General features: G+C 37.4%; 1 protein-coding gene across 1 annotated transcript in view; it reads right to left on the bottom strand.

The window, feature by feature from the left end:
• The window catches only part of LOC117338100 (protein fantom-like), a 38613-nt gene extending 21961 nt beyond the window's left edge, over positions 1 to 16652 (bottom strand). Inside the window, 22 exon segments of the mRNA XM_033899299.1 lie at positions 4011 to 4080; positions 4321 to 4436; positions 4774 to 4851; positions 5131 to 5202; positions 5570 to 5671; positions 6033 to 6151; positions 6331 to 6448; positions 7016 to 7122; positions 7240 to 7379; positions 7558 to 7631; positions 10129 to 10275; positions 10396 to 10501; positions 11412 to 11482; positions 11731 to 11803; positions 12944 to 13021; positions 13512 to 13594; positions 13828 to 13905; positions 14578 to 14675; positions 15017 to 15090; positions 15365 to 15506; positions 15758 to 15902; positions 16559 to 16652. Of these exon segments, the coding sequence (XP_033755190.1) occupies positions 4011 to 4080; positions 4321 to 4436; positions 4774 to 4851; positions 5131 to 5202; positions 5570 to 5671; positions 6033 to 6151; positions 6331 to 6448; positions 7016 to 7122; positions 7240 to 7379; positions 7558 to 7631; positions 10129 to 10275; positions 10396 to 10501; positions 11412 to 11482; positions 11731 to 11803; positions 12944 to 13021; positions 13512 to 13594; positions 13828 to 13905; positions 14578 to 14675; positions 15017 to 15090; positions 15365 to 15506; positions 15758 to 15812 (2001 nt within the window). The 5' untranslated portion in view covers positions 15813 to 15902; positions 16559 to 16652.
• Positions 16653 to 23783: the final 7131 nt, after the last annotated feature.

Here is a 23783-nt window from a genome sequence, read left to right as displayed (position 1 = left end):
TGACACAAGGGCCAACACAGACTACTACTGACACAAGGGCCCAGACAGGCTACTACTGACACAAGGGCCAACACAGACTACTACTGACACAAGGGCCCAGACAGGCTATACTGACACAAGGGCCCAGACAGGCTACTACTGACACAAGGGCCCAGACAGGCTACTACTGACACAAGGGCCATGACAGACTACTACTGACACAAGGGCCATGACAGGCTACTACTGACACAAGGGGCAACACAGGCTACTACTGACACAAGGGCCAAGACAGGCTACTACTGACACAAGGGCCCAGACAGACTACTACTGACACAAGGGCCATGACAGACTACTACTGACACAAGGGCCATGACAGGCTACTACTGACACAAGGGGCAACACAGGCTACTACTGACACAAGGGCCAAGACAGGCTACTACTGACACAAGGGCCCAGACAGACTACTACTGACACAAGGGCCAACACAGGCTACTACTGACACAAGGGCCCAGACAGGCTACTACTAACACAAGGGCCAAGACAGGCTACTACTGACACAAGGGCCAAGACAGGCTACTACTGACACAAGGGCCCAGACAGGCTACTACTGACACAAGGGCCCAGACAGGCTACTACTGACACAAGGGCCAACACAGGCTACTACTGACACAAGGGCCCAGACAGGCTACTACTGACACAAGGGCCAAGACAGGCTACTACTGACACAAGGGCCAAGACAGGCTACTACTGACACAAGGACCAAGACAGGCTACTACTGACACAAGGGGCAACACAGGCTATTACTGACACAAGGGCCAAGACAGGCTACTACTGACACAAGGGCCAAGACAGGCTACTACTGACACAAGGGCCAACACAGACTACTACTGACACAAGGGCCCAGACAGGCTACTACTGACACAAGGGCCAACACAGACTACTACTGACACAAGGGCCCAGACAGGCTACTACTGACACAAGGGCCCAGACAGGTTACTACTGACACAAGGGGCAACACAGGCTACTACTGACACAAGGGCCAAGACAGGCTACTACTGACACAAGGGACAACACAGGCTACTACTGACACAAGGGCCAAGACAGGCTACTACTGACACAAGGGCCAAGACAGGCTATTACTGACACAAGGGCCAAGACAGGCTACTACTGACACAAGGGACAACACAGGCTACTACTGACACAAGGGCCCAGACAGGCTACTACTGACACAAGGGCCAAGACAGACTACTACTGACACAAGGGCCAAGACAGACTACTACTGACACAAGGGCCAAGACAGACTACTACTGACACAAGGGCCAAGACAGGCTACTACTGACACAAGGGCCAAGACAGGCTACTACTGACACAAGGGCCAAGACAGGCTACTACTGACACAAGGGCCCAGACAGGCTACTACTGACACAAGGGCCCAGACAGGCTACTACTGACACAAGGGCCCAGACAGGCTACTACTGACACAAGGGCCCAGACAGGCTACTACTGACACAAGGGCCAAGACAGGCTACTACTGACACAAGGGCCCAGACAGGCTACTACTGACACAAGGGCCAACACAGACTACTACTGACACAAGGGCCAAGACAGGCTACTACTGACACAAGGGCCAAGATAGGCTACTACTGACACAAGGGCCATGACAGGCTACTACTGACACAAGGGCCAAGACAGACTACTACTGACACAAGGGCCCAGACAGGCTACTACTGACACAAGGGCCCAGACAGGCTACTACTGACACAAGGGCCAAGACAGACTACTACTGACACAAGGGCCCAGACAGGCTACTACTGACACAAGGGCCAAGACAGACTACTACTGACACAAGGGCCAAGACAGGCTACTACTGACACAAGGGCCAAGACAGACTACTACTGACACAAGGGCCATGACAGGCTACTACTGACACAAGGGCCAAGACAGGCTACTACTAACACAAGGGGCAACACAGCCTACTACTGACACAAGGGCCAAGACAGGCTACTACTGACACAAGGGCCAAGACAGACTACTACTGACACAAGGGCCATGACAGGCTACTACTGACACAAGGGACAACACAGGCTACTACTGACACAAGGGACAACACAGGCTACTACTGACACAAGGGCCCAGACAGGCTACTACTGACACAAGGGCCAGGACAGGCTACTACTGACACAAGGGCCCAGACAGGCTACTACTGACACAAGGGCCAACACAGACTACTACTGACACAAGGGCCAAGACAGGCTACTACTGACACAAGGGCCAAGACAGGCTACTACTGACACAAGGGCCAAGACAGACTACTACTGACACAAGGGCCAAGACAGACTACTACTGACACAAGGGCCAAGACAGACTACTACTGACACAAGGGCCAAGACAGGCTACTACTGACACAAGGGCCAAGACAGGCTACTACTGACACAAGGGCCAAGACAGGCTACTACTGACACAAGGGCCCAGACAGGCTACTACTGACACAAGGGCCCAGACAGGCTACTACTGACACAAGGGCCCAGACAGGCTACTACTGACACAAGGGCCCAGACAGGCTACTACTGACACAAGGGCCAAGACAGGCTACTACTGACACAAGGGCCCAGACAGGCTACTACTGACACAAGGGCCAACACAGACTACTACTGACACAAGGGCCAAGACAGGCTACTACTGACACAAGGGCCAAGATAGGCTACTACTGACACAAGGGCCAAGACAGGCTACTACTGACACAAGGGCCAAGACAGACTACTACTGACACAAGGGCCCAGACAGGCTACTACTGACACAAGGGCCCAGACAGGCTACTACTGACACAAGGGCCAAGACAGACTACTACTGACACAAGGGCCCAGACAGGCTACTACTGACACAAGGGCCAAGACAGACTACTACTGACACAAGGGCCAAGACAGGCTACTACTGACACAAGGGCCAAGACAGACTACTACTGACACAAGGGCCATGACAGGCTACTACTGACACAAGGGCCAAGACAGGCTACTACTAACACAAGGGGCAACACAGACTACTACTGACACAAGGGCCAAGACAGGCTACTACTGACACAAGGGCCAAGACAGACTACTACTGACACAAGGGCCATGACAGGCTACTACTGACACAAGGGACAACACAGGCTACTACTGACACAAGGGACAACACAGGCTACTACTGACACAAGGGCCCAGACAGGCTACTACTGACACAAGGGCCAGGACAGGCTACTACTGACACAAGGGCCCAGACAGGCTACTACTGACACAAGGGCCAACACAGACTACTACTGACACAAGGGCCAAGACAGGCTACTACTGACACAAGGGCCAAGACAGGCTACTACTGACACAAGGGCCAACACAGACTACTACTGACACAAGGGCCAAGACAGGCTACTACTGACACAAGGGCCAAGACAGACTACTACTGACACAAGGGCCAGGACAGGCTACTACTGACACAAGGGCCCAGACAGGCTACTACTGACACAAGGGCCAACACAGACTACTACTGACACAAGGGCCAACACAGACTACTACTGACACAAGGGCCAAGACAGGTTACTACTGACACAAGGGCCAGGACAGGCTACTACTGACACAAGGGGCAACACAGGCTACTACTGACACAAGGGCCCAGACAGGCTATTATACAACCAATAGGTATATGTGTCTGGTCTAAGGGAGACAACTACAACAGTTTGACAAGAGAAGAGGTTTGAAAACAACAAAATTCTACAATATATGCATAAAGCAGGCTACATGGCAAATGATTACTGAGGAGACAAAATAAGACATGTAAAAAAGACCTGAATAACAAGGCACATACAATGACATTGTATACAATAAGACAAGAATCAACTGTGTATTCAAATGGCCAAGACAACGGTACAACACAACAAGCATACAAGATCACAGTAGGGGCATTACAATATATCAGTCACGCAAACAAAAAGGCAACATATAAGTTAGGTACAAGGATAATACAAGGATATACACAAACCTTGGCAAAGCCAAACTTACCTTCTGTAGGAAGTGTAAGAAGAAGTCGTCTACCTTCACAATGTATTGAGATGTAAAGTCAAACTCTGGCCTGTAAAACAAAACAACGGAATAATGGAACTTTACAAAGTCCAGCATCAGGCAAAATAATTACTTCAGACTAATCATGACTATATGCACTACAGAGAGCTTTAGTGACCATCGAAAACTAAATATGTGTGGTGAACAATCAATAAATCAATATATTTTCAGCATTAAATTAAATTGATCTGTGAATTGAACTGCACACCTAGCTTGAGCCTTGTACCCTATATAGAATCTGTGAGCCTACCTAGAGCCTTTGAGTACAGGAGTACTCTGGATCTCAAACTCAAAGAACTCCCAAGTGCAGAAGACGGATGGTTCCTCATCTCCAATATGTTTGACACCCTCGTCCGACAGGGAAACCTGTAGAGTTAGTGTACACAGCATGTTGGTATGTTTTCCATAAATTGTATTTAATATGTGATTATATATTATTATCTACTACTGACAAGACTTTAAAATGCTCCTTTAAGTTATCTACTGAAGAAGATACCTTGGTTGTTTATACATCTAATAAGATTTTATATTTATCTAATAAATAATCTATAACTCTACACTTGTTGGTCAAGTGCTTTTACCTGACACCAATTAACTGAACATGATTTTACTATGATTCATTCATCAATTCAAGAAAGATCTTATTGTTAATACATTGTTTTTCAGGAAGCTGTTTTCACTTTCTTATATTGAACATACTCACCTTTTGTATGTGAATTTCAAATAAATTCTGTCCACGTTCTAAGTGAATGGTCTCATCGAAGTTTGCAATTGTATCCTCCTGTGTGTATGGATAATATCATTTATAACACTTAGTCTTTTTCAACATTTGTTCAATTCATTATCAATTTAATTATCTTTTATTCTCAAATAGAAATTATTCAATTTAAATTTGTACTATTTTTGTTTTTTATAATTATTGCTTTGTCAGAAAACTAGAATGTCTGTTGATTCAAATTTTCTAACATAATTCTGTTTCATTTGTCCCATATCAACTGTACGCATAGAGTATAAATTGGAAGTCTTTCTGATATAGACCAGGAAATGATTCCATGATTACCTCATCAACAGGTGGCGCTATCTTAAACTGCTTGGTTCCATAGGCAACGTCACGTAACTGTGCTTCAAGTTTCTGTAAAAAAAGATTTGGTTACTACCATGTCTATCAGAAATCATTTGAATAATAACAGACATTTACACCAAAATACTTTTATCATGTCTGATTACCCAGCAGGTGTGACATTAGGTATTAACCAGTTACTCATTGTCTTTCCTTGACTTCAGTGTAACTTAAACCTAAAGTTTTATAATTACATGTACTCATAATGAAATCTATAGATAACTAATGTATATTTTTTTCCCCAACTGTGTAACCTTGACCCTAATACTTTCAGTAAGTTTTATCTTCTGCACTATTTTATCTAAATTACCATCATCCCAACAGCTCCCATGCCTAATAATTTTACTTTTATGCCCTATTGAATTAATTTTTGTCTTACCTTGATCCTAGCAGCCCTGATATCCAATAATCGAGCATACTCGTCCAGTTTCATCTCGTACTCCTTCCGCACTTCTTCAAGTTTGTTGGTAGAAATTTCAACCTACAATCACAAAATAATTAACCAGTATTGTGAGAGGAAAATTATGGTAAATGATATTTCTGACAATTAAGTTTTATCAATTGATCTTGATATCAATGGCCAGTACACGTGACGTGAATGTCGACTGAATATGAATATGATATCTACGCATTACATCATATAAAGTACATGTATTGGCTAATATTATAGTTGGTTTGACCTTGATTTATGGTCTTGATGTTTCAATGGTTTTAAGGTTTAGAGCTCAATAGAGTAAGATATTGTGTTAATATGGATCTGGCGGAACCGACAACTTTACACTTGAACAACAGGCAGAGAAGGACACAAATCAAAGAAAGCCCATACAAACAGTACAGCCTACCTCCTGCTGGTAGTCTTTGTTGATCTTGTGTTGTATCACCAACATGTTCCGTGTTTTCTCAAGCTCATGGATTGTCTCTGCGTATTCGGCCTGTAGAATCAGCAGGGAACGGCTTACATCTGAGTAGAGAAGTAAATTGCCAGTATATTAGGATTGAGAAATAAATATTACAAGTAAAACTATACCCAATACCCTTTACACACAATTATGCTTCATCTTGTAATAAGTACACACAATAATGCCTCATGCTGTAATGCCTGTTGACATGCCTGTTGACATGCCATATCTACATGCTTACCTTTGTCCTTTTCCATGTCCACCTTCTGTAGAAAGTCAGGCTCTGGAAGTTCCTGCTGTCTCTTTTGTTTGACGAGGACCAAGGCTTCCTCTATCTCTGTGAAGTCTATGGCACTTTCCTGTGAACAAGAACAGTAGATGTGTATTCTATACTTCATCAATGGTTTTTGCCAATAATTAACAGAAGCAGAAGTTTAACCAATAGGGTAAAAACAAATCTTCATTTCAAAAGCTCTTACTTGAATCAGCAGAGTTCAAAAATTGAAATAGGAAAAAACAGACAGGCCTATGTATATAGGGACTAGGAATTAGTTACCATTTAAATCCCATTTGTAAATATTGGCACCATCAACATTTATTATCAGACATCTATAGACATTTTACTGATTGCTTTTACACATCAGGATATGTTCAAATTCAACTAGATTATACAAACTTCTTGGGTCCCTATGCTAAACCAAACACAATTTAAAAATTGGGCTGCTTGACTGTCAATATGTCATGTGGAAAGAAAGAATTTCATCTTCTGTTTGAGATCATCATACTAAAGGGGGAAAGAGGGAGATAACTACCTTGATGAAGAATTTCATCTTCTGTTTGGGATCATCATACTAAGGGGAGATAACTACCTTGGTGAAGAATTTCATCTTCTGTTTGAGATCATCATACTAAGGGAAGATAACTACCTTGGTGAAGAATTTCATCTTCTGTTTGAGATCATCATATTCCTCCTTCTGCTGATAGTGTTCTATCTGCATCTGTCTGAATGTAGCCTGGAGCTTTTCATGTTGGTCTGTCAGAAAATAAAAATAGTTTGTATGATAGTTGTTCTGTCAAAATAAAAGAAAATTGGTTGGTAGTACAAATTATAAACATAGATGTTGATCTATCAGGGAGATATGATGTTTACCTTTCTCATTGGCCAACTGGTCGAGAATGCCACCCTTTTCACCAAGATCGGCTTTCAGTGTGGCTTCCAGTTGGGCTATCTGGACTTTGAGGGCATTCTCTCTCTGTCGCCACTCTCTTTCTCTGTCCAGGTCAAAAGCACTAAAAAAAAGCAACAAATCAAATATTACTATGAGTTTGATGAAAGTAGTGGTATACCCTCCTTTCTAATCAGAAAAGCAAATCAGCAGATCAGTTTAAAGCAAAATAACACTGATCTCAGAAAATTCATTAATTATCAAAAGACATTTTTATATTCATGCTGGGTTGAGTTTAGTACCTGCTGACAAACTTCTCATTGGCCTCCTTAAGAATCTGGTTTTCCTTCTCCAAACTCATGATCTGTTCATTCAACTGAAACAATATAGATTGTTTTAACATTATTATAATCATTAATGTAATAACATTTTGACATGCTCATTCTGTGTCTGAAATATAGCAGCGGTAGTCAGTATTTAAAAGATTAACAAAGACTTTGATATCAGTTTGAATTAAAAGAAAAGCTGAATTCAATAAGTTTAATACTGAAATCACTAGAAATAGAAATATTCCCTATATTTACAGAAATTCTGTCACTTGTCATACCAAGCAAATATAATTGTTTCTTTATTTTTAAGGGAAATTTCTTCCTTCTTTTTATGATGAAATAAACAGAAGTCTGTTAAAGTTGTCTTTTAGCTAAGATTAAATTTTTAATAATTTGTTGCAAAAAAATCAGACGTTTTTCAGTGGGGCCAGGCTATTTTGTCAGATGAGGTCATTTAGAATTAGATTGACATGTACAAAGATCAAGCTGTTGTGTATGCATGTGAATCAGATTACCTCTATCAACTTCCTGTTGTGTATGTGAATCAGATTACCTGTATCAGCTTCCTGTTGTTTATGTGAATCAGATTACCTCTATCAGCTTCCTGTTGTGTATGTGAATCAGATTACCTCTATCAGCTTCCTGTTGTGTATGTGAATCAGATTACCTCTATCAGCTTCCTGTTGTGTATGTGAATCAGATTACCTCTATCAGCTTCCTGTTGTGTATGTGAATCAGATTACCTCTATCAGCTTCCTGTTGTGTATGTGAATCAGATTACCTCTATCAGCTTCCTGTTGTTATGTGAATCAGATTACCTCTATCAGCTTCCTGTTGTGTATGTGAATCAGATTACCTCTATCAGCTTCCTGTTGTGTATGTGAATCAGATTACCTCTATCAGCTTCCTGTTGTGTATGTGAATCAGATTACCTCTATCAGCTTCCTGTTGTGTGTGTATGTGAATCAGATTACCTCTATCAGCTTCCTGTTGTGTATGTGAATCAGATTACCTCTATCAGCTTCCTGTTGTGTATGTGAATCAGATTACCTCTATCAGCTTCCTGTTGTGTATGTGAATCAGATTACCTCTATCAGCTTCCTGTTGTGTATGTGAATCAGATTACCTCTATCAGCTTCCTGTTGTGTATGTGAATCAGATTACCTCTATCAACTTCCTGTTGTGTATGTGAATCAGATTACCTGTATCAGCTTCCTGTTGTGTATGTGAATCAGATTACCTCTATCAGCTTCCTGTTGTGTATGTGAATCAGATTACCTGTATCAGCTTCCTGTTGTTTATGTGAATCAGATTACCTCTATCAACTTCCTGTTGTGTATGTGAATCAGATTACCTCTATCAGCTTCCTTTTGTGTGTGTATGTGAATCAGATTACCTCTATCAGCTTCCTTTTGTGTGTTTATGTGAATCAGATTACCTGTATCAGCTTCCTGTTGTGTGTGTATGTGAATCAGATTACCTCTATCAGCTTCCTGTTGTGTATGTGAATCAGATTACCTGTATCAGCTTCCTGTTGTGTATGTGAATCAGATTACCTCTATCAGCTTCCTGTTGTGTATGTGAATCAGATTACCTGTATCAGCTTCCTGTTGTGTATGTGAATCAGATTACCTGTATCAGCTTCCTTTTGTGTGTGTATGTGAATCAGATTACCTCTATCAGCTTCCTGTTGTGTATGTGAATCAGATTACCTGTATCAGCTTCCTGTTGTGTGTGTATGTGAATCAGATTACCTCTATCAGCTTCCTGTTGTGTATGTGAATCAGATTACCTCTATCAGCTTCCTGTTGTGTATGTGAATCAGATTACCTCTATCAGCTTCCTGTTGTGTATGTGAATCAGATTACCTGTATCAGCTTCCTGTTGTGTGTGTATGTGAATCATATTACCTCTATCAGCTTCCTTTTGTGTATGTGAATCAGATTACCTCTATCAGCTTCCTGTTGTGTATGTGAATCAGATTACCTCTATCAACTTCCTGTTGTGTATGTGAATCAGATTACCTGTATCAGCTTCCTGTTGTGTATGTGAATCAGATTACCTGTATCAGCTTCCTGTTGTCTATGTGAATCAGATTACCTCTATCAACTTTCTGTTGTGTATGTGAATCAGATTACCTCTATCAGCTTCCTTTTGTGTGTGTATGTGAATCAGATTACCTCTATCAGCTTCCTGTTGTGTGTGTATGTGAATCAGATTACCTCTATCAGCTTCCTGTTGTGTGTGTATGTGAATCAGATTACCTCTATCAGCTTCCTTTTGTGTGTATGTGAATCGGATTACCTCTATCAGCTTCCTGTTGTGTATGTGAATCAGATTACCTCTATCAGCTTCCTGTTGTGTGTGTATGTGAATCAGATTACCTCTATCAGCTTCCTGTTGTGTGTGTATGTGAATCAGATTACCTCTATCAGCTTCCTGTTGTGTGTGTATGTGAATCAGATTACCTCTATCAGCTTCCTGTTGTGTATGTGAATCAGATTACCTCTATCAGTTTCCTGTTGTGTATGTGAATCAGATTACCTCTATCAGCTTCCTGTTGTTAGTTGTACCAAACTTGAGTTCGTTCTGTAGTGTGAGTACCCGGTTCTGCTCCTCCTTGACTTGCATGTTGAGCCTCTCCATCTCCATCAACATACTGTCATGGCTGTGTTTCATTGTCTGCATGTTCTGTCAAAGTATTGGTCATTACATAATATTAAAGTCAGTAGTAGGCTTTTGGTGCATGTCTATACTCTTATGAATTAGGTGAATTAAAATCCAAGATTTCTTGAACTTGAGAATATTTACCTGTTCTAGAAGGACATATTTTTCTTGTAGTGTAAAGAATTTTGTGGACTTTTCTTTTACTTCACGCTGTAAGCGTATCAGGTCAATATTTTCTTGAACTGTCACTCTGTATAAGGAAAGAAAAAACGGGTAATTTATTTGGTCCAATGACATACATACATTTATGAATGAGTAATGCTGGTCAAGTGTTATCTAAATAGTTTATTGGGTATTTATATACTTAAAACTACACTTATTATCCTGTAATTTTTTTCAATGGAAGTGGTGTTAGGGCTTGAAGAACAAAAGTAACATGTCTCATTATTTATGCAAGGCATTAATGAAGTCAATAAGTTGCCGGACATTTTCTTGTACATGCAGATAAACATACTGCCATTTTGAAGCAATTCAAATTCAGATATGTACACAAGATAAATGTGTGTGTAATCATAAGTTAAATGCATATCAATTAACACATTTATTTATTTTACAACAAATGTGAAACATGTTTACAACTTATATCAATTTAATCCATGTATATTAATCACACTTTTTGTCTGGATGGAAGCTAATAAAGCTAGATGAAAAGCAGTTGTGTAACCACTGTACCATCTGAATATTTTTATGGTGAAATTGATTTAAATCCCAATTTCTATTTATCAAAGATTTAGCATAGTTCAATTGTCACTTCTTGTTTTACCTTCCGTATTTATATGCCCACAAATAGGCACCCCCACCCTCCTCATTTTCACAGTCATCAATTTTAAAACAGTATGATAATAGTGGTTCACAATAAGCTTTTCCCAACATTTACACAGAGGGAGGGTGTTTAATTTTAGGATAGATACAGTAAATACTAGCAACTAGTGAATCTAGATTTTTTGCAAACCAAGTCTTCCATTACTTGTTTGATATTGTAGAGGAAAAGAATCCACTGTCTAAATGACATTCTGTGGAGGCGGTATACGGCTGACGGCAGTGATACAGCAGGTAAGTTTCGTGATATCTAATGTAATATCACACAAGTTCTCTCTCACCTTTGTTCCGCTGTAATCTGTTGTTTTATCTTGACTAGGTCTTCGTCGTGCTCTGCTTCCTTCAGTTTCAACTACAAGTAACAAAGCAAGGAGTTAACTGTTGGTCAAACAAAGCCTTTAATAGCCTAAATATAAATAACTTTGAAAATTCATCGCTTCAACAATTCAGAAAACAGTTAAAACCCAAACTGAATTTTGATCAGATAACTGACCTGTTTTATTCAATGGTTTCAATTGGGACTACCCACTAACAAGGTCTCAGAAGTTTTCTTTTTTATCTTTTCAATGAACTGGGGAGGACCATCTCTGATAAACTTACTTGCTGCCTCATATTCTCCACCTCTATCTCATACATTTCCAATTGTTCCTGCAGTTGTGCGATTTGGTCATCCCTTCAAAGATAAACACTCTAACTTGTTAACTTACATTGGATTATAAATCCTCACCAATAATACATCTAACATATATCTTATCTTTCTAGTAAAATTTTATACAAATTAAACTACTTCTGTATTACATTCCTACCTATTGAAGCGTGAGGACCAGCCCCAGTGCATCGTGTGCAATGAACAATTTACTGTCAAACACTTTCTATTGGATTGCATTGATCTACAACTTGCAAGAGAGAGTTTTTACAACAGCATGGCAAGTCTGAAGACTCTGTTCGAGTCTGTTAGTATATACAAAATTTTGAACTATCTGAAAGTAATTGGTCTTTATCACAAGATTTGACTAACCATAGCCACTTTTTGATTTTAAACTTATCGTGAGTGTACCAATATATATCTACATTTTTACATGTTTCGTTGATTTATGTCATTTTGTCTCTTGCCCTTTTTGCTCGTATTTTTAATCACTTGTTTTGGCCCTGATGACCTTCATAGTGTTGATGGGCCGTTCAGCATTTTAACTAACTAACTAACTTCTGTATTATTATAGTTAGATACAAATCTCTTTATTTCTTTATAAGGACATGTTTATTTCTGAAGTCATGATAATATTGGTCCTTTTTTCAAATGAAATGTATCAATCGATATATACATATTTATTACATTTCTACCAGTGAAATATCAAAAATTATTCATTCTATAAAAGTGATATTTTTCACTAGTGAAAAATATCATATTTATCACTAGTGAAAAATATCACTTTTGCTGATTTGACCAATCATATTAATGATTAGAAAATACCAAAATAATTGACCAATCAGAAAGCCCGACATATATCTCAGCACCTGGACAGGAGGAACTACATTTTTTGTTTACAAATTATCGCTGTAGGCCTAGTTAGCATACGGGGTAGGTTTTTCGTTGATAAAAAATGTAATAAACAGAATATCTAACAGTGTCTTCAGTAAAACCAAATATATTTCACTCGTGTGGCTAATATTTAGATATTTTTCACTCGTGCTGCGCACTCGTGAAAAATATCAAAATATTAGCCCCACTCGTGAAATATATTTGGTATTACTGAAAACACTGTTAGATATCCTCTATATACATGTATCTACAATTAGAAGAGAAATGGCATACTTGTAATGGAGGTCCGCCCTGGCATTCTCCAGTAAACTGTGGCCGTATCTTGGCTGAGTGGGACTGCCCATCATCCTCCTGAAAACAGTTATCATTAAGTGAAAAATAAATTTCATAGATATCACAAACTGAAATAACTGCATTGTGTCCATTGTGTGACTGTCTGAGACAAATAACAGAAGAACATTATATTTGTAATTAGAATTTTCAAAATACAATGCATATCTTCAAACTAAATTCATTTTCAAAACTTGACCTGAACATAAAAAGCAGGCAGAACCGGTGTACAAAAAGATGAAAAGTCCTCAGGTATATCCTTAACTTTTAACTTCACAGGATGAAAATATGCAATCTTAGGATGATTGGCAATGAACATTACAGTCACTTGCTGACATTTTCTTTTTTCCAAAACACCTTTTATACAGAAAACTGTAGGAAGGGACGTAGGAATGGACAATTCATTAGTAATTAGTACGTGTTTACCATTCACTCAACAAGATTGTACTCAATAGAACTCACAGTTGTACAATCTACATACTAGGATGATGACTCAATTTTGTCCACTTACCCTGGTGGTGAGTCCATAGGGCCTGTTACTCTCATGTTCTTGGTCAGCCTTGAGTCCGGCTGAGGCTGAGTACGAGCAATTCCCTGCAAAAACAACCATGAGTTAATTGTACCAAGAAAAAAAAAAACAGAAATGAAAATAACTATTTTTAACAGAATGCAGATCCACTTGAAATTAACTCAACTTTATTAGTGTATGTTCTTCAAGACACTAAGAGTAACATTAAGAACACTGACACTCCTAGAGTTCTCCAGTCTAAAATGTTGTCTTTTTAGTTGCTGAAAATATAACCAGTATATCATATCAAAATACTTACAGTACTAATCCTTGAACCCACATGGTTGTACGGTGTGGACCTTTTGTTGGTTGCCAATTGCTGTTTGGACAACATCAACTACAAAAGACAATAAAGCATTCAACTACCTTCTGAGGAAAGTTACAGTCCTACGATATTCACAGGATTGCAGACACTTTTAATAACACATGTCATTCATGAGGATATGCACCTCTGACTGTATAACATAACGTCATGAATTGTGGCAAGTTACATTGTTGAATTGATCATTAATATTTTACTCTGGTAGCGCAAATTTTGGGACGTCAAAAATACACTTAATATTAGTAGCGACGTTAGACAAAATTAATCATTTAGTGACGACGTCATGAACATTGCTCTTCATATACCACTACCTCTATGGGAATTATGAGAGAACTATAGTCTGATAACTTCCCTGTTGTTTGGTATTATACTGTGACAATGCAGAACAAATGGAAATACATTAGTATAAAGTTTATAGCAATGAAAGGACTGAAGGCTGGGACCAAATATTAGTTATAAATAGCAAACTTTGCTTTTGTTAAAGTAAATTTTATCATGTATTACAATAAAAGCAAACACATCCCGATTCTGTCCCAATCTTCCTCTATCCATACTTTGTTCCTCCATACTATCTTCCTCCATACTACCATTCCATCTGTCATTTCTTTATGCTAGCCTTTAATTTTTCCCAGCATACCTTTTCCTTTTACAATCAACCTAAACAATTGTTTTTCTATGGTAGCATACCTTTTCTTTCAGCTGTACATTCTGTTTCTCCATGTTGCGAATTTTCTCAGTTAGTTCTTCCATCTTCTCCTCCATTTCCACATCTTTAACTTTTTTACCTTGAAATGATCATGAGAAAACTTTAATGATCAATGATGAGGTATTTTTATATATCAAATTAAAAAAGAAAACACACATTTTCTGGATTGAATAATTTCTGATAGCTTTTCACATCTTTATCTAGTTAATCTATCTCAATTAAAGATTTTCAACACAAAGGTAATTGGAGACACTAACCACACAATTCATTTTATATCCTCAATTAGAGAACAACACCATGCAAGCTGAATTATGTAGATCATCAACAGTATGGCTTGTCAATATATCTTAACAAATTAATCATTTGGGGTCATTAAATGAATAAAACTGACATTGTAATATAAATGGATTGTGTTGTTACCTCTTGTTTCCCCTCCATCCACTTCATTGGTCTTCTTTTTGTCATTAACTAAACGCAGTAGCTTTGTTGCCATCCTAAAATAAAGAAGTTGAAATTTAGCCCTATGACCAACCTAGCAAGGGTTTCATGAAAATCCTCGGGAACTATTGACGATAACCTAATGCCAAAAAAGGAACCTGACTGTTACTTATGCAAATTTTAAAAGAACATTATGATCTGCTGCTTGTTAAGAGAAGAGAAATAGTTGGAGCTGGCACATAAGAATGAATAGATGTGACACTAAAAGGCTATATATAATTATGGGCTGACTTTTAAGTGTTCTTGGTTTTTCTTTTTTTTTGTGATCACCTTTTAATCTTGTCCTCCTGCTTACGAGCATGTTTCTTGAGGATGAGATTCTCCTCATACATACGGAGGTATTTGTCTTCCAAACTATCACGGTCCCAACGTGATACCATCCTTCTTTGCTGTGCAGCCTTCTGCTCTACCCCTAAATAAAACATGTAACATGTTATATTCAAGACATATCAAGCAAAGAAAACCCATAATGTTCAAATAACCATCAAAATTAACACTACAAATTCAATTATTCATTTCAATAGACTGGTCACTCAGAATGACATACAATTATAAGGCAATGAGTGATCTGATCATAGACACAGCAGTCATACAGCATAAATGATGCAGTCACCCAGATTCAATCAGCAGTGCAGAAAAGGGAATTTGGAATACGGTACTTACCGGCATCACCGTTGTGTTTGCCCCCTCCAGGGTCTCTCACTGGAATCATGTCCATATCTGTCAGTTTAAATCTGCCACTTAACACTGGTTTCACTTGCTCATCATCAACAAGTAACACTCATTGTTGATACTTCCTTCCCGTGACCTGTCAATGGGTGGATGTCAAATTAGACTGATTTATTTTTCGGAATTTACTAAAGAAATAAAGTTAATACAAAAATTACCAAAATGAGTCGGAAACTTTGAAAAACAATGTTTCTAATAATAGAGCTATTAGATTTAGATTTGTCACTTCAAAATATTGATAAATGGTGTTGGAATGATGCCCAAAATTAATTAATTGTCAAAAATACTGTCATTAATCTCCGAGTGGCAACAAATCCTTAACATTAGAGTGAGATTCAGAGATAGCACAAAGATAAATAACATAGTGACATGTCGCAACGTGTAGCAAAATACATTCAAATGTGGCGCTTCACAAATATCATCGACATATTGATTTGTTCAATGCATTTTTGAAGACATGATACGAATACATATCAAGTGGTAATAAATATGACAAAGTTATTACCGTTGAGAAAACTATTTGCTTTTTAACAGCAACCAAAATACACTACTCGACTTATTCGGACTAGCAATTCAATTGTAAACAACGATTCCTCGACATTCTCCTTCGCTTAATTCAATATTCATGGTTTGTTTCAACCCACTTTTCTAATATGAGCAAACATTAGAATACAATTAACGGATATTTGAGCGCAGGTAACAGAAAATATGGGGAAAAGTAGGGATATAACCTACCTGTCACACAAGAAATTAAATTTGTCGTCAAGAAAGCTATTTTTCAATGTCCGACTTCCTGTCTTGCGCAGACCGCCGGATGTGAATTGCCGAGAGAGGCACCGACGGGTACTCTCATGTTTGTCGAAATCAATCACTGCCATCGGAGCAAAGTCCATTTTTTGTATGCAATTATTGTAAAAATCATGAATATAATAGCTAACACGACGAGAGTAAAATTTCAATAAAATGTTTTGATGGATCAAAAACTATTATTTATACTAGCATTTGCCCTGTAATAAAAGCTTATATTAAAATCCCAAAGATGATCTGCGATCAAAGCCAGATCACCAATTAATGGGAGGGACTAAACAAAGAGTGACATCACTTGAATTATTACTATATAATGGGCTTATTTACGTTTTGATTTTTGATTATGGTTCAATATTTAATACGGTCATTTTCCTGGATTGTCTAAGTTAAGGGTTTTGCGTTCGTACCAAATTCATAAAGTAACTCGCTATATATATAGTACTTAATTAGATTAAAAGTATTTTATTATTCTATAATTATTTCCTACCTGTACATAATTACTGTACTCGGCGCGTCGGGAAAATCACTTGTTTTAATGATGTAGATAATTCATTACGTGGTCAATTTTATAAGATATTCAAATGTAAATTAATCTTTGAGAAGTATTAAACTGAACTTCTGAAAGGCCGAACGACGTCAAGAAAGACGAAATTACCATTATCGATGTCATAATGTACAAACACTTCATCTCAGAAATAAATTAATTCCCCATAATTATAAAAGATAAAGTAGACATACATTGTGCGTTTTTCAGCAATGGCTTTGTTTCCTAGGATGTACTACAGTTATTAAAGCAATCAAACCAGATAAGTCCCCAGGACTGGATGAACTCATCCAAATGTTTCACAAAAAAAAACAACATTGCTCCAGAATAGCAATCCCACTGACGAATTTTTTCAACCAATCCCTGGCCACCGGAACTCTACCAGACGAATGAAAAAACAGAGTTTGTGCCATCTTTAAGAAGGGCGAGAAATGCGCAGAGGGAAACTACCAGTCTGTGAGTTAACATCAATTGAAGAGAACACATCGCACAAAGTTCATGATAAATAACATTTATTTCTCTCACAGACAGTCCGGCTTCATATCTGGGAGGTCAACATCCTCGAAACTTTAAAAAGTTTTAGATATAAGGAGTGCAAGGTACAATGAAAACATTTGACACCGCTCCGCATAATCGGCTAATAAGTAAACTATTCGTATGATTTTTCAGAGGATATAATTTCTTGGATAATAACATTTTTAAAAGGTCAGAATAAAAAAACTATCAGTAAATGGCGTGGACTCCGAATGGGCCGCGATGTCATATATCGGGAATCCCCAAGGAACTCTTCTCGGATCAGAGATGTACCTACACTTGAGTACATGCAGATGACAAAGATTTTAAAATAAAATAATAATAAAAAAAAAAACCGGGGAAGATGGTGCTGATCCACAGAAAGACCTATATATAATACATTGTGTAAGTGGAGCGATAATACATAGCTACTTGAAACGCATCCCGACAAGTGCAAACACATGTAATTGGGTAATGAGACATCCCGAGGAAGTAAACCCTCTGACCAGCCTATATAGCTATCATCTCTTCAAGTGCAGACAATCACACAGGAAAAGAATATCGGAGTTATCATAGACACTATACTAATGCACAATGTATCCTCTGATAACAACATAGCGGACACAATATTTGCACTTATTAGGAGAACATTCCTATACATTCCAATGTATGGACAAAGATATTTTTCCCATTATAAAAATGCCTAGTGCGTTCACAACTTGACCACGCGAGCCCTGTAAGGACACCATACCTGAAGCACATCGATAAAGGGAGTACAAAGGAAAGCGTCCCCGGGCATGAGTAAACCTAATTACAGACAGAGACTGGATAGACTACATCTACCAACACGAGCCTTCAGAAGAGTAAGAGAAACATGATAAAACTATATAACATGGAGTAGGCGCAATGCAGAAAATGCTATGGGAAAACGCCACTCAACGACACATCACGAGACATACAGTCGTCGAACCGGACATAAACCTATCTTATTATTGCAAATATCCAAATTATATTAAAATGCATGGAATGCTTTCTATTTTCAATAAGTATTTAATTATAAACGCTTTATAGATTTCCAGAAAAAAAGTATTTAAGTTATCGCATAATGTTTCTCGTGATTTCAACTTTTTGATCTATCAGAGTTACCTCCCTTCGATCGACTCGGAAGATAAAAAGAATATGTGTACATAGTTATCAGAATTCTAGATAAGTTGAATCTAGTATTATCAAGAGAATTATGAATATTTTTTAATTGTAGTACAACAATCTAGTTTATCCCATATTAAGGTAATACCACGGAAACCATTTTGTTCCTCCTACATGTCATTAGAAAAGTTGATATCACCAAGGGATTTTATCATTAGCTCTTGTCTGTGTCATAATTAATCAACATGATTTATATTCTATACAATGATTCTGGATTTATGCGATGTCCCCTAGCATACAGGTATCGTTACTAATGATAGTTTAAGTTATCATAAAGTGATTTATAAATATGTTTTTTCTGTATTACAACGACCTAATCTATTATATGTAATACCATATGTAATTTGGCAGGCACTGCATTCCTATAGCATACAGTTCTTTTTTTTTTTATAATTTTTTTATTTTCAATATAAAAAAAAAAAAAAAAAAAAAAAAAAAAATATAGCATACAGTTCTAGCAGATTTCTAAAAAAGTTGAAATCGAATCCTTGATATGCAGGTTGATGAAGTTGAATGGTCGACATCATGATCTCATTTGTAAATATTCTACTTCCTTTGAAGTCGGACGTGCCTGATGCTTGTTGATGATATCCCTAGTGGTCCGTTGTCACCACCCTTACTCTCATTTGAGATCGTGATGTGACCAGTTTTTGACATATATTTGTATCACGTGTGTCGTCGATGAAGCATAAGACGCTTAGCCTACAGGAACTCCTGGTCTTAGTCTCTTTTCAGAGTCTTGAAGTTTTGAATTATGGTTTCGTTGATGTGTCGGTATTCTTTGTCTCTTTATTTTAATTAATTAAAGTTTGTAAAGGAGCTCCAGAACGAAATAAAAAGCATGATAATTTATACACACTGGTTCTGATCCTGTTAAAAATATTTCAATAAGTTTCAACCACACGAAACTCGGGCAAGATAGCTATATACCTCCATTTCCAAACAACTATATCTAGTTGACAATGAAGTGAATTTACAACTAGAATACAATCATGTATATAGGGAGCTACTATAGTAATCGTTCACTCAAAGAATTTACTGAAACTCTTTACCAGGATATGTACCTCAAGCCCCAAATTTAATCGGTTTTCAAAACCGTCTGGACAAATTTTGAAGTGACGTCACAACATAAATACTAATACATCTTTGTTTGAATATCATATAAACTGCGATCTGAATATAGAGGCAATAATGCCTGCGTTCAGAATATACTAAGCTAAGTTAAAGTTAAGTAAGGTACGAGGATAGTTTTGATTATTAATTACGTACATGGATGTTACCTATGTGTACCTTGACCATTGATTAATGGTGTTCTAGACTGGCTGTAATTCACAATACGTTCAAGTTTCGGTTTCCATTCGCATACCATTGCTGTATTTATTACGTACATATATACTTTATGTATGTCATACGTGACCTATTTTTAGATATGACTCAGCCAATCACTAATGTACGTAAGTATTCCACAGTGAAAATTTTCTTTTTAAAATGGGGTTTACGTCTGGAATAAGATGATTTTGAATTTCATTTAGAATTTGTTGTCTCTATGAGTAGAGTGGTTTTAGGGACGTGCCGGTATATACATTGTGTGTACCATGTTTAATTCGTATATAGTACCGTTACGTTATAAGTCAAACGAAAGGAAACTTGTGTTGATCCGCCGGACGCTAGGAGGGAATATACACAGGACAGGAATTAGAAGTTCTAAAATATACTAAGGTTGGGATTCCTACTGTCTTCTTGTCTCGTCAGTCTGAATGAAATATTTCTCACCGTGATGATAGTCTATTAGAAATAGTGACAGTTTCATGAAATTCTCGATTTAGATATATACGTCACTGAATCACTATATGACACCAATCTAAGTCTTGGGTGACTTCTGTGATGTATACATGTGCACTCTCTCTACATAATAATTAAGTACTTATTTGTGTGGATCATTGTTGATGTTGTTGCCAGTTGATAGGTATTTTATTTCACCATTTGTATGCTATGCCATGTGATGATGTTGTAATCAATGATGTACTACTTGCCTAATCGATAATACGAAGTGCATGGTATTCTGGTCTATACTCGCATATTCATCTTTTGACTTTTTAATTGATTTTTTGACACATGCTATAATAAATGATGATTTGATTCAAATAATTTATGTATTGCATTTCGTAACTAAGGTATTGTATTTATGTATTGTTCAAAATCTCTGTAAAGAGGAAATAAAGAATCTGTCTGTCTGTCTGTCTGTATGGCGGGTGTTGTTAATGAAGCAGAAGACGTTTACCTTGACCTTGTTGGAGAGTCTCCAAGCAAACCTTTGTTCTTTGTTAATATTTTGCCTTCGTTTTATTTTGAGTGAAAACAATGGTTTCGTTATAATGTCGATATTCTCTGTTATTTTGCCCAAGTTCTATCTATTTGGAGTGAGATAAATGTCTTCTGTTGGTAGGCCGGTGGGTTTCCTCTGGCTTTCCTCCATCTCCAAAACCAGGCACGTCGATCCTTATAAGGCTGTTAAAAGGACGTTAAACAAAAATAAACCAAATTATGTCGGTATTCTCTGTTGTTTTTGTCCTCGTTCTGTTGATTTTTTAGTAAGAACAATGGTTTTATTATTATATCGGAATTCTATTTTGTTTTTGTCCTAGATCTGTTGTTTTCCACATGTTTTAAATGGTTTATTGAAACAAGGCCTTGGAAAACAACATAAGCCACAGTAACAAAGAGCTTCAATGTATAATTCAATAGAAAACTAATGTTTAGTTTTTAATTATGATTTACATTTGGTTTTTAAGAACAAAAATTGTTTTTGTGATCATACACCTACATCCCGCCTTAGATTTCAGATTTTAGATTTCCACCCATGCCGTCAGAGGCATTATTAATTTGCAACTCTATTATTAGAATACATTAATCTTGGAAATACCCTACGCTATTTTTAGTTGTCTATTTTTAGAACTGTAATTATGGCGTCTTTATTATTAGCCATAACAAACGCGTTATTGGTCATTGAAAGTTACTGTAACATTTACTATTTTTCGTTTCTTTATTAGATGGACACGACAAATTTAAGCTAGCATCAGTGATGATCGTCAGTTTTCAAAATCTCGTTCAAGCTTACGATAGAACGAGAATTGAGTAATGATATATTTTTAGAACTGATGTAGGCGACCGTTTTTTGAAAATTTCCACGAAGTCAAATGTTAGTAACATTAAGAAACAATTTAGGGAATATAGTTTATGTAAAACAGAAACTGGTTGGTATTTTTAAAATTGTTTTTTTTTTTTTTTTCTTTAATTTTTCCTTATTCTTTGTCTGATTATAAACAACAGGAAGGTGAGATAAAAACCACACAGGATTATGGGAAAACACTATCGATCCTTTCAAAGGTTGGTATGGAATTTCTGTTTGTTTATGTAGATAATGTAAATAAATGTAAATATTGTAATAGAGACTTATTTTATCAATCAACAACATCTGTTCGGCATACTTTGACAATAAGTACATAATTTTATACTGTAATAACTTAACTTATAAGCAAACGTTCATTTAGTTCATGTTCGATTCCATTTTGACTGGACCTAAAAATACATATACATGTATGCTATTTTAGGTAACTGATCTAAGCTAGACAAAGCGACTCAATCGAGCCAATTCATAGAAAGTCAACCTACTTGTATCTATCCGAAGCAAGATTAGACGTTACCTGCGTCTTGGCTATGGATACAATGTATCTTGTTTACATTACCGGCCAATTGATTACCTGTAACGAACCATAATATATTTGAAATATAATTACAACTGTGTATTATCTAACGGCGTGTCCGATAAGTCTCGATAAAAGGTAAGTGAAGTATGCTGCTTATGTTTATTGAAAGTATGTAGAGACCTTAAATAATAGTAGCCCGTTAATTGTGTTATAAAATATGTATATACCAATTAGTTCTTGGGAAGTGCGAGCTTTCTCTTACAGTGAGGGTTACTAAAGCGCTACAAAATAACAATAACAAGGAGACCCGTTTGCTAAGGTTGAACGGTCATTTGTGTATTGGTGATGTAATTGATAAAATCGATTGGATATCGAACATTTAGTAAAGTGTATATTTCACGTGCATTGATATATATTCATGTGGATTTATAAAACATGCACGAAGAAAGAACTATGGTAGTTTTTATGGTTCAATTCAAGTGTAATTTGAAGCCTAAACAAGAACAGCATATTTATTGTACCCTTTTCTGTTTCAGCTTTTACAATAACACCTTATTAATATGTGAAATAGTGACACACAGGAAGGTAATTATGGCAATATATATTGGGTAAAATACCGCGAGGGTATACGTTACTGATTCATCACGCCATCAGTTCCTGACGTCGCTGGTCCATCACGCCATTGGATCCTGACGTCACCGGTCAATTACGCCATTGGTTCCTGACCTCACCGGTCCATTACGCCATTGGTTCCTGACGTCACCGGTCATCACCCCATTGGTTCCTGACGTCACCAGTCCAAAATTTCATTAGTTCCCAACTCAGCGGTCCATCACGCCATTGGTTTCCCCACATCAGTGGTCCATCATGTTATTGGTTCCCAACATCATATCTTTGAGTTGCATCTGGTGAATATTTCGGCTTGATTGCTTCTGGTGAATGTTAAGATTACTGTCTATTACTTTATCTATGTCTGCTGAAACTTTGGAAAACGTAAATACATATATAATCTGAAAATAATTCAATCATGATTAACGTTCTTAAATGATAACTTGGAAATACTCAATACATATGAGAAGCTGAATATTATATCGCACTGCTGTCATGCTGCTACTAATATCCGTAGATATTACTGATATGTTGATATTAATGATATGTAGATATTAATGATATGTAGATATTA

Source organism: Pecten maximus, chromosome 11, assembly GCF_902652985.1.
Source record: "Pecten maximus chromosome 11, xPecMax1.1, whole genome shotgun sequence".
NCBI lineage: Eukaryota > Metazoa > Mollusca > Bivalvia > Pectinida > Pectinidae > Pecten > Pecten maximus.
Note: the sequence above shows the minus strand (reverse complement) of the source record. Positions and strands in the feature narration are given on the sequence as shown.